Source organism: Falco biarmicus, chromosome 6 (assembly GCF_023638135.1).
Source record: "Falco biarmicus isolate bFalBia1 chromosome 6, bFalBia1.pri, whole genome shotgun sequence".
Taxonomy (NCBI): domain Eukaryota; kingdom Metazoa; phylum Chordata; class Aves; order Falconiformes; family Falconidae; genus Falco; species Falco biarmicus.
Window position 1 is genome coordinate 55853460 of NC_079293.1, and position 13002 is coordinate 55866461.

Genomic DNA, 13002 nt, shown 5'->3' on the forward strand with positions numbered 1-13002 from the left:
CCTGTGGGCCACCGGTGGGGCATTCCCACTGCTGAGCCTGCAGGGTGGCTGTTGCCTGAACTCAGGGCGGCAACATTAAAACATGGATGCTCTGGGACAAAAAGAAAATGTTTGCTTTTAGCTTGATGTAGCCAAGGTCACAGGCCTCCTCTGTTTTGCCAAGGACTATACCTCTCAAAAAATAACCAAACATCTTCCTAATCCTCACTCTGAGTATTCTTGCTAAGACCGTAAGAATGAGTCATGTCATTAAGTCAGACATATTTTGGGGCGATAAACTGCAGCTCAGTAATAAAGCCTGGTGATCTCCTGATCCCACGAACTGCTATAAGCACCACACTTCTGCTTTCATTAATCCAGCTCTTAGCAAAGCGTTATTCAGAATTAGTGACCCTAGTCGGAAAAGCCGAGTCAAATAGGTTCAGTGCGCTGTGAGACAAGGGGCTGGGAGCTACCAGCCATCTGATGCTGGCTCCTAACAGCAATCCTGATCTGCATTACTGACCAGCCCACTTTCCTCACTGAAATCCTAAGAGCTCATGAAAGATGGGTGTCACTGAAAGAAACTAGCAAGTACAAAGCTAAAAGAAAAGGATGTTTCCCACAAACATCATAGTTACGCCTGTGGATGCTGCCCATGTGCCCTACTCGCAAGCTCACAGCTGAAAAAGCCTGCTGAAGGGTATTAAAGACAAACACCCTCTTGGCTACTGCCAGAGACAATGGACTAGATGGGCAACCAGACTGACCTCCTAGAACAGTTTTTACATTCTCACTCTATTTACTGCACCATTTAAAATGTATGGATAGAAATACATCTGTTCAAAATATGTTATGATGACTCACTACCTACCTCATTATTTCTAATAACCAGGCAGTAATTTCCCATAGCAAACTGCATTCATTAGTAATATTTTGTAGCATTTAATTCCATTTATAATGATTAAAATAATAAAGTAATAGTGATTTATAATAATAATTATCTGATTTCTAACAGTGAACTGAAAACCTGCATGAAAACAAACCACCTATTATGCAACTAATTAACTGGATACATTTGGAAACATGGGAACACCATATATGTATTCTCTTCTTTAATTAATTACATGCTTTTCAAAGCATGAAAAAAATATAAGCGTTTTCTCACCACTTTAAAAGCCCTTGCAGGTGCAGGTAATGAACTGGTTTCTTCCAAATACTTCTCCCAAGAAAAATGCTTAGCGTGTGGATAATCTGGCACAGAAGAAAAATGAGCAAAATTAAACACAGCAGTACAAAACCCCAAAATTGATGTCTAATTTACAGAATGCCTAACGATTTCATAATGCTGTTCTGATTTATGCTTCAGATTTATAAAATAAGTACAAGAAAGGCTATTCTAAATTGTCTCTGACACATTCACCATGCAGGTTAAAAAAACTAACAATCTCCTCACACACGATACTCAGTAGCTAGCAGAAAAAGTCACAATTCCTTTGGATATGAGAATATAAATAATGTGGACTGAAAAAACCTGTCCATTCAATTAAAGAAATTATTTTAAGTATTATAAAGCTAATATTTTACAAACAGGAATTTACTGGCAAGCACAATCTAATCAGTGATAGCTTTGTACCACTTTAGAGCACACCTGACTACTTGTTACTCTTTCGGCGAATTTCTTTTAACTGAATTTCTATAAAAAAGCCTGGACATTTACGATATGAAAAATTTACAGATATCATCAAAGAAGATGTTGCCTTTTTCAGAAAGTGTCATGTTTATAAACACTTTATGCAAGAAACACAAAGACAGCTTTGCTCTTAAAGAAAAGGCAGTGCCTGTCCTTTGCCTTTACTCTGCACTAGAAGTTTGACGTTTAAACATTATGATTCATAATCTAGAACAGAACAAAACCAATTCAGATTAATTTTAAAAAGGATCTCACTGAAAAATAGGCTGTAATTAACCTCCTGACAGATTGCTTACGACTTTTCAAGATTGCTGGCTATTAGAATTTCTGTCAAAGTTGGTTTTAATTTTCCATTTTCTCAGACCACAGATGGCAGTTTCCGCAAGAGAGCATTTAGATCATCCAGCTATACACAACAGTCCACAAAAACAGTGGTGGTCTTATATTTCGTACTAATTAATACACTTTCATTCTTCTGTATCTCTCTCATTGTGTCTTCTTCCCTTCCAAAGAGCCCTTACAAATTTGATTCCTTGATCATATAAGGCAATCTTCTCATCAACTCATTATCTTACATATTTAGTTCACGTGAAGATGTTTTTCTTATGCAACAATCTCACACACCTAGAATTTGTTTCAGCAGCATTTTCACAGTGTGTGTCTCAGAGTAAGTGAATACAATCAGCCAAAAATACAAACTTGTTCAGATGCTAAGGGGTATCTGTCATGAATAGATGTCTCTCTACTGAAGCAGCATAAATGTGCATACCTAACACCTAATGCCTATTGTACTTCTACATTCACTATATTATGTCCTGTAAAAAAATGCAAAACCTCTCAAATACCAATTCTTAATCACCGAAAGAAAAATTCAGAAGAGGTAACAATAAGCTTATTGTAAGTTGTAATGCTGCTACCTCACTATAACCTCCTTAAATCTTTCAGATGTGTAATAAGATACAAACCTGGTGGAGTGATGAGAGTTCTTTTATGTTCTTTACACCATCCAACAGGATGAATATGTGGACTAGCTGCCTCACACCTGGTGGAGCAGGAAAAAAAAAGTGATTGATAATGTAGTTCTTCAGGAAGTCCTATTATGCTTAGAAAACGAGACATGCAAAAAAGATTTAACAAATTCCAGATAACCTATGACACCTTCAATTTACACTTAAACTACTAACATAATCTGAAGATATGAACATATTTAGCACACCCTTGTTACCACTTAAACAAGCATCAGGTTTTATTTACAATGTCAATGGAAGATCAAAAAATAAGTCCTTTAAGTCAGTGTTAGATCCATTTAGGAGATAATAATATATAATAATATAATGCTGGACCTGAAAAATTCACATGTAGACACTCTTGGTAGAAACATGTTGGCTGGTTGCAAGAACACAGTAATCCCATCAAAGACAGATGGGGTTTTGCAATGCCAAGATCAAAACTTTAAACCAAAAGCTTAAAGATCTTGATTAATGGTCCAAGTTACACCTGGGAGCAGATTAGAAAATCATGCATAACTGCAATGCACTGTCAATAACAAGTACTAATTCAAAACCAGATTCTGAGTGGTCTGAATGGAGCTATAAACAAGTTATTATAACCCAGCAGCACATAGGCAAAGTACGTCTGAGAAAAAGTGTTCAGCAAAAAAGAATAAAACAGCATTTTAGGCTCCAAACTGCCGGGAAGAATCCCGAAATAACCAGTGATCCAAGACAGCAAATTGCTCTAAAAAAAGCTGATCAAACTCTCTTACTCAAGGGACTAACAACTTTTGATATCCTCCGTCACGTGCATCAAATTTTGCACTAGTGCTATTGCCTGTGGCATGCTACAAGAACCACTGAAGACTAATTGAGGCAGTGTGAGCTACACTTGACATGTGCTGGCATCTGTCTGAAGCAAGGAGAGATCACTCTCACTGTGCTCACTGGTTCAGTTACATTGTGCTCAGAAGAAAGTGGCAGTAGGTCCTGGCTATCAAGCTCTGTTAGCAATTAAAAAAAAAAAAAGACACAATTTTATATCAATTACACAAAGGTAATTGATATAAAAGCAGGTAAGAAAAAAACGAACATTCAGTATTATTAAATTATTATATAGAGAACGATAGAACTTTATTACATTTGTTTTATTATTTCATATCATAGCACATTATGTACAACATAACATATAATCTATAAGATATGTAATGTATATGCTATAATTATTACATAATTATGCAATATTATTAGGAAAAAGGTAAGACTGATCTACAGGAAAAGTAAAATGCCATCAGACTCTGCTGTGAAACATGCACCATCCCTATTGTCTGCAGCGATACCTAATAATTGTTTTTGAGTTGGCTGAACAATTAACAGTGATTTTTAAAGAAGTAGATAATACGTAGTCAAGGTGACTAAGGAACATCATGTTGACACAAAAAGCATCCATCTGATTATTCTGCATGGCACTGCACTATGCTGTGCAAACATACTGTTTGCTTCTATTTAGCTGGAAATTATGAAATCCAACAAAATGCAGCCTGAGTAAGTTGAAATAACTAAGGCCTTCATTCCACATTCCCCAGTAAGAGATCAAGAAACCATGCTTAAGCAGCCAAGCGGCATTCTAGATAGAAACACCATCTCTCCCTCCTGCTGAAGGAATGCTGCGTTCCAAACACTTCTCAAATATTTAATGAGAAAAGAAGACAAGCAGAGAGCATCCATGCATGAAGACATGTATTTCATATACAATAATCATTGCATAAAATACTGAAATACTCATGTGATCCAGTTTCTATTTAATCCTTCACTGAAGTCTATGTCTCAAATGTTAAGCTGGAGAGTAACATGTATTCTCTTCCTTTCCCCTCAATCCGAGTTACTAATGCAAAATACCTAACATGGGTCTGTTCTCCCTGACTGTTGTAATACAATCATTACCTGCATCTACCCAGCAAGTATTAGCATTCTGGAAGTTCATATTAATGAAGTTCCCTTAATTAGCAGTACTAATTTATATTTTAAAAAAAATAACACATTAATAAAATGTAACATTTAAGAGGGTGCAATGAACTGTGCACGATAGAAAAAGAAGTTGAAGGTAAATTAGCAGGCACCCTAACATCTTAAGGCTCAGATCAAAATGCTAGGTCTGCTGATCTTGAATACAAACATCTTCCAAAGACTGCAGAAGGAAACACAGTACAGAAGAGACTCTAGACTGAACCCTGGGCTACTACCACATTGCAGGTTTGAACCTGTGCTGCATAAAAGAAAAAGGAGGACCATACCATATTTGGAATACTGAGAATAACACTAATTTTATTATTTTTTTTAAATCTGAGAAGTAATTTTACATGATGTCTAAAGTTCAATATGGATATACTTAACAGAAACGTAGGTTGGGTGCCTCAGATGCACCATCTCCGAACAAGCACTCCTCTAGCCTTCTACCTAAGAGTCAAGCACTAATGATGAAAAATACTGGCCAACCTACTACAATTATCTTGTGGCTTTATGCATGAAACAGCTCTGCTAGTACATCTTTGTAATGACGCCAAACAGATCAACTTCTAGCAGATAAGACCTACCTTTGATAGACTCTCTAATGGCTCTGACAACAGCCAGGGATTCAGCTTACTTCCAGAATACCAACCTTTTGTCCTACTGCAATACATAAAGCTATACTATATGTATTTATTATTTATAGTATCACACAAGGTACTCTCTAAATCACTGAAGCTGCCATTAATAAAAGGAAACAAAAGGACTTCTGTGATAAGTTTGCACTGTTAAACTCAGCAGCTGACTCCTAGGAACACCTTGCCCCAAACAAATCGAAGAGAAGGTGAGTGCTTCAGGCTCCGTCTGTTCTCTTCCCTTCTCTTTACAATAAATGTGAAGGGAAGCTAACAAGCAAGGGGACAATACTGCTCTCTTCTACCCCTCTCAAGTCAGAATTTTACGTGGAAGAATTTTTCATGGATGAAGTATCCTTCTGCACTGGAAGGACATATTCTCTTACTTCCTGAAACGTTTTGCAGTAAAGTCCAAAACAGTATTATACTTAAAATTATGAGGTGAACTTGTGAAAACACCCACCAGGACAAACCTTCTAAATGCACTTGTTCTGCTTTGCTTTTTCAAGCATAGTTTGAACAAACATTTTTATAAAATTCTGAAAAGTAAATGCCACTGCACAAACTTCTTGAATAAGCAAGCATTATCATCCATTTCTCTTGATCTGAATTTAACAATCCGTATATATGAAACAGATTTTTTGGAAAAATTAACAGGACAGCTTCAAGAATAAGCAAGTGACCAAGATATGTCGCAATGAAAGATCCACTCATGGAAGGTGCTCTGCCATTATAGTACTGGGAGCAAACATGGAACACGTAGCAACAAGTGCTACACACCACAGCAGTGCAAAATAGCACTATAAAGCATCCACAACATTTTGATTTGCTTTAAAAGAAAACCGCAGTCATTACAGATGAGCCCGTTAGAAACATCTGTAACCACTGTGGTCTCAGGAAAAAAACCAACCCTGTTCCCGCAAAACCAGGTCACACAGTCCTTCTTTACCTACTGATTGCACACAGCCTTTTAGCTTCTAACAGTCCATTTAACAATAAATGTAGAGATCAGTAGAAGTCAAACACAATTTAAGGTAAAACTATTATGCTTTAATGTGTGTTATTTCATGGACATATCATCTAGTTTGGAAGAACAACAATCTATCACACTAAGCCCAAGACTTGTCAGCTGGAATGCTAAAGGCTACTCTGACTTTTCACAATCAATTTGCTGCATCCCATAGCTTTTTATCTCCTTTGTTCCAAAACAGAAGGCAGATCACCCGGCTAACGTGCTCCATAAAACATGATGATCCATGAATTGTTAGGATGCTTCCTAGGCCAAAAAAGGTGACCACCACTAGCAGGAGCTAAGAATTTTGCATCTCCAAATCTACCTACCCCTGGACCACAGCAGAGCACCACCACCTTCCACCAAGCAGTGGAGTCACCAGTGACACAGGCACGCTCAACTAATAAAGCAAGATTAAAATGTCCACACAATTCATGCCACTTGCCATCCATTCCTTCTGTTGTGTGAGAACAAGCAGACAGAAAAAGGCATCTATTATCCATACTGGAAACTGAAGCTAAACTGAAGCTGAAGTGAAGCCAAAAGCAGCAGAACCTGCCAGCTGAACCCATAAGAGAGCCACGCAGAGGGACAGAACAACTGGCAGCTCTGCTGAGTTACGGACAGCTTAACTACATGTTAGAAAAGATGTCAAAGCAGGGAAGAGCTACGCAATGTGAAAGGTCAGGAAGAAATTCTGCGATAAGGAAAGCTAAGGGCAGCTGATGACATGCCCCCCGGTGGGTGCACCACTCTGTGTGAAAGGAGCATGTGTGCAGTTCAACTGTCCTTAACTGACAGCAGGACGGCACGTCCCCGTGGGAGTCTCAGATATGGAAGAAGATTTAGTATTTTTCTGTTGGTCACTGTCAGCTGTACTGTTAATTTTTCCAAAAAAAAATCTGTTTCATATATACGGATCGTTAAATTCAGATCAAGAGAAATGGATGATAATGCTTGCTGTTAAAAAAATGCATATTCAATTCTTTTAGAAAATTATTTTCCAAATGGGTCTCCATCTGAAGATCTGGACAGAGTTTTTATTTAGTAATTGGCATGTTCTTTAAAATAAGCTGTATGTGTTATACTCATTTGCTGTTTTGAAATAATTTCTGAAGTTCTATTTTGGGGAAACAAACCTTTTGGTATTTTGATTTTCACTTTACTAAACGTAGATAGAATCTATAACAAAAGTGTTATCTATGAAAAACTGCTCACACGTTTGTTAAACATGCATAAATAATAATATATCCTCAAGAATGCTACTTATACAGCTTCTTGATTGTGAGAAGTCAGTCATCTAACTGCATAAAAAAAAAAAATAAATAAAGGAAAACATAGAAACCATCCTGCAGCCCCATCTAGTGTATAAGTGAGAACACTTCATCACTGACAAGTGTAAAAGCAGGTTATTTTTAAGTAAAGGCTTCCCAAAACGTGGCCCATGGGGTTATAGTATGCATCCAGAGGTGGTTCAGCAAGCCACATAACCATATTTCCTATTTAAAGTCTGATAAGACAGCTGCATGGTGATTTCCATGAAATTGCAGAGCTTTAGGGTCAGATAATGGTCCATTACCAATTTAAATAGTTAAAAGCATGCACTGTGACTCATGGTTTTTTAAGATTGTTTTATCTTCTTTTTGACATAAAACAACCCCTTCAAAAAAACCTGTTCCTTCCAAAGATACAGGGGAACAAAGTTAATTATCTCAAAAAGGTCATGGAGAACTGGAGAGGTGCCTGAGGACTGGAGCAAAGCCAGCATCACTCCAGTCTTCAAAAAGGGCAAGAGGGAACTACAGGCCAGTCAGCCTCACCTCCATCCCCAGAAAGGTGATGGAACAGCTCATCCTGGAGGTCATCTCTAAGCACCTGGAGGAAAACGAAGTTATCAGTAGCCAACGTGGATTCACCAAGGGGAAATCATGCCTGACCAACCTGATAGCCTTCTATGATGGAATGACTGACTGGGCATGTGATGGGAGAGCAGTGGATGTTGTCTGCCTTGACCTCAGCAAGGCCTTTGACACCGTCTCCCGTAACACCCTCACAGGTAAGCTCAGGCAGTGGGGGTTAGGTGAGTGGACAGGGAGGTGGGTTGAGAACTGGCTGAATGGCAGAGCTCAGGGGGTTGTGGTCAGCGGCACAGAGCCTTGCTGGAGGCCTGTAGCTCATGGTGTTCTCCAGCGCTCTGTACTGGGTCCAGTCCTGTTCAACTTATTCATCAGTGACCTGGATGAAGGGACAGAGTGTACCCTCAGCAGGTTTGCTGATGATACAGCACGGGGAGCAGTGGCTGATGCAGCAGAAGGCTGTGCTGCCATTCAGCGAGAGCTGGACAGGCTGGAGAGCTGGGGGTGAGGAACCTCAGGAAGTTCCATAAAGGCACGTGCAGGGTCCTGCACCTGGGGAGGGACAACCCCACGCACCAGTACAGGCTGGGGGCCGACCTGCTGGGAGGCAGCTCTGTGGAGAAGGAGCTGGGAGTCCTGGTGGGCACAGTAAGTTGCCCATGAGCCAGCAGTGTGTCCTGGTGGCCAAGAAGGCCGGTGGGATCCTGGGGTGCATTAGGAAGAATGTGGCCAGCAGGTCGAGGGAGGTGATCCTCCCCTGCTACTCTGCCCTGCTGGGGCTGCATCTGGAGTGCTGTGTCCAGTTCTGGGCTCTCCAGTTCCAGAGAGACGGGGAACTGCTGGAGAGGGTCCAGCGGAGGGCTACAGAGATGATGAGGGAAATGGAGCATCTCCCTTACAAGGAAAGGCTGAGAACGCTGGGCCTCCTTAGCCTGGAGAAGAGAAGACTGAGAGGGGACCTTATCAATGCATACAAATATCTTGGGGGTGAGTGTCAGGAGGATGTGTCTGGGCTCTTTTCAGTGGTGCCCAGCAACAGGAAAAGGGGCAATGGGCACAAACTGCAGCACAAGAAGTTCCACCTGAATAGGAAGGAAAACTTCTTTACCTTGAGGGTGACAGAGCCCTGGCACAGGCTGCCCAGAGAGGCTGTGGTTCCTACATCTCTGGAGACATTCAAAACCTGCCTGAATGTGACTCTGCAACCTGCTGTAGGTGAACCTGCTTTGGCAGGGGGTTGGACTAGATGATCTCCAGAGGTGCCTTCCAACCCTCACCATTCTGTGATTCTGTGGAAAATGAAACAAGATGAGCACAACTTTTAAGGACTTAACTGTTAGCAAAGTAGTAGATGCTGGTGGAGAACAGAACTGGCCTCAGTCTCACACCAAAATCCAGTCCTTTCCAAAACTCATAGATCAGAAAATGGCTCAGAAAATCAAAAGCTGGTGTGTCTTCGCAAAGCACTTTAGAAATCGTTTTTTCTATGCAAGATAGACAGGAAAAGAATGGTGAGAGAAGCATGGGACATTGTATTTTCTAACACTCCTGGTAAGCTGATCCCAAAAGAGCTGACTGTAGCACCTTCTCTGCAGGCAAAGTTCAGACCACGCCGAGGATGAGGGCAGCCATAGTCCTCTGACCTAGCAAGTTTGGGCTGCAGCATATCCAGCATGGCCATCACTCCATCTCTCCTGTGGGCAAGCAACAACAAGCTAGCACAGCTTAACCCCCTTCACAAGCTCTGGCAGTGTTTAGGTTTAGTCAAAAAAAAATCAGGAAGCTGAGATGACATAAGTCTGTGTGTAAGAAAAGATGCAAGAGAATGGAGAACCGAAAGCCAGCATGGACCTGTAGTTAAATCACAGTTCGGATGTACCCAAAGATTCCCAAATGCTACTTCTAGATTCAGACAGCCATAAGAAAATTTAGAAATTCCACCCACAGGGAATGTCTTTGGCTCTCAAAGAAGTATTATTTGTTTCATAAAAGAAGATGGGACAGATGGCAAGGACCTGACGGCTTGTGCCATATAGGTCAAAATTCTCCTTCCTGAAGGAGTCTTTTAATTTGTCCATTTTGTTCACTCTGCTTCCTCTAAAAGCCACTGGCAAAGGATAATTTAACAGGATTTATAAGACACTGAAAGTATCACCACCATGCATTAAAGAACTGTAGTTATGGCTAATTCTGGCCAGGGTACTTACTTTCAACCATTAACGTATTTTCTAATGCTCAGGAAAAAATCAGGAAGGGTATCTTCAAGCTTAAAGCCTGAAGCCTAATAAGCTTACGTGATGGTAACAGATTTCTGTTGCCTGAAGTCCAGCAAAGTCAGTCAACTGCCTTTTACTTATCCAAGAAGAGGAAAGAATTTTTAACCTCAATGAAGAAGTTCAATCTACTCAAACTAACTAAATCACAAAAGGTATACAGAAAGAAAAGGTGTTTGAAAATCATCAACTACATACATTAAATACATCATTTCTCCTTCGTTACAATTCTGAGATTGAAACCTATATGCAGGCACAGGGAAACTGTGAGTCTCCACTCTGGGTAAGCCCAACAAAACTTTTCCTTTTTTGTTACAGAAATAAGTTGGTAGGTTTTGAAACTTATGCACCTAAGATATTTTAAGGCCCCTACAAACCTAGTATCTAAAATTAAAAATGTAAGTGGGATGCATTCAGGATGCATTTTCAGGCTCTCTTTTGATCAGACACTCCACTGTTATTTTCATTTGCTGTTCTTTCTCACATTTTCTTTCCTTCCTCCTCTATTCATTCTTGATCTCCATCATAGCAATGCAGAGAGGTAGGCCACGCCACTCAGGACTTAATTTCAACACACTTCCAGCAGCATCTTCTTGCTCCTTCCAGAAAGGTATTTTTACAATTTCACCAAGAGAAAAAATCATCAGCTTGGCTTCAGTATAAATATAGCTCCAGTGATTTCTCACACACCTATACATTTTCTACTTCTATTTTCCCTCATCCTTTAAGCAGATGTTATTTCATACATTCTGCATACGAAATTCAGAAAGCCCACTTCAGAATACTATGACGGCAAAAATGTAAAGCCTTGTTATATACTTAAAAACTACTTTTCCCTCTTCCAAGATCAGTAGGCAAAATTCCTGTTGACATGGGAATATTAACGAGCCTGAAATTCAGTGTATGTCTGCTATACACAGTTTTAGAGAGATACCTATGCTACCTCTGAACAAACTACAGGTTATTTTGCATTATGTTTGCCCTAAAAGCCTCTACCTAACTGCTGTTTTCATTATTAATTAATGGAATAACTGTTATCAGTGAGCATTCAAGTATCAGGTAATTCAGAATACCTTTTCCCCATCCCCAGTTTCCTGCTGGTTTGTGAGGAAATGTATGTTCTGTGTTACTTCTTTATAGAAATAATCATTAATTTTTCTGGTCTTTGATTCATGGCCTATTATCTTGACACTCAGTCCCTGACCTCATTGAACTACCTGTTCACCGCTGCTTCAATAATTTAGTTCTTCTACAGCTTATTTGTCACGTAGCCAATACAATCATTATTTCAAGAGATGGACTCACGAAGTTTTGAAGTTACATAATAGTTTCTCATTGACGTAGTGCCTAAGCAGTCATCAAATATAGATGAAAAAGCCCCTTTCATTTATTTTTACAGGCTCAACTATGCAATTAAGTTGCCACTGCTGAACCCAAGACGTGGGCTTACAATGCTGTACGTGTTCCGCGGTAACTTACTCTTCGAAGAATGTAAGGTACATTACTTTGCTCTAAATGATCTGCCAAAAGAAGATGCAAGTGCAAATACAATCCTGCACTGTGACAGCCATAGGCTGAATCTCCTTCAGTACCTTTATGCTCATAGTATGACCTACTCCATTCACTGACCTTCCTACATAGATACACAGAGCCCTCCACCATACAACATGCAGAAAGGCCATCTCTAACACAGATCAGGATAGCAGAATCCCAGTTTTCTGAGGAATGTAGAACACAAAAGACCAAAACCAGGTTTTGCCAGTATCCTGATGACTTACAGAAAATGGCTAAGGTTCAGTCTGAACAATGTAAGTGGATCAAGAACCTTATGAAAAAATGCAGCCCTTCTTTCAGTTTACAACAATATGTAAACCTAATTCCAAGTGCCATTATAGTCACATCATTATGGTGCACACTCTTCACTACAGGTATCAACCTCAGAAACACTATGTAATTGAAATGAGAAATTAATCCACAACTCCAGATGTAGCAGCACACATGAACACTCATTTAGCACAATTCAAAATTGTTTATGTGCAATCTGACATTGGAAATTTGATTCCTCCGGTCTGCCACTGAAACATACTTTGGTGGTCATGATTACAAATCTAGCAAAAGTTGGTATGGTAACTGTATTGACAGTCTGGAAAGTATCACAATAGTCCTTAAAGCTAACACATTTCTGATACGTCTCACTAGGATACAAAACACAAACATCATACCAGTAGTCGTAACTCTCATCCCAGTTGTCAAAATGAACCAGAAAACGATTGTCCACCATGTCTGTTACCGTAGCAACACAAATGAAAGTCGGATTCTTCTTGTCTACAGCTTCCAGCTTCATCCCCACTCGAAATCCCGACGGAATCACTGTCTACATAGAGAAAGACATTTAATTGAAGATGAAGACTACAAATCCAGAAATCTCCCCAGTGTCTACAATCAATATACTCATGTCATTTCTAAGTTTCCCAATTAGCTGCTCCAACAAAGTGGCAGCAGCCTAATTAGTTGACATGAGAGATGTTCAAACACAGACTCATGGTGTATGAAAT

At 39.8% G+C, this 13002-nt stretch overlaps 1 protein-coding gene across 11 annotated transcripts in view; it reads right to left on the reverse strand.

The window, feature by feature from the left end:
* The window catches only part of L3MBTL3 (L3MBTL histone methyl-lysine binding protein 3), an 84338-nt gene that overhangs the window by 29920 nt on the left and 41416 nt on the right, over positions 1-13002 (reverse strand). For all 11 annotated transcript variants that reach the window (XM_056343154.1, XM_056343160.1, XM_056343162.1 and 8 more), the window contains 3 exons: positions 12670-12821; positions 2638-2714; positions 1148-1233 (listed from right to left, as the gene is read on the reverse strand). In XM_056343154.1, the coding sequence (XP_056199129.1) occupies positions 1148-1233; positions 2638-2714; positions 12670-12821 (315 nt within the window). The remainder of the gene's footprint in view (positions 1-1147; positions 1234-2637; positions 2715-12669; positions 12822-13002) is intronic.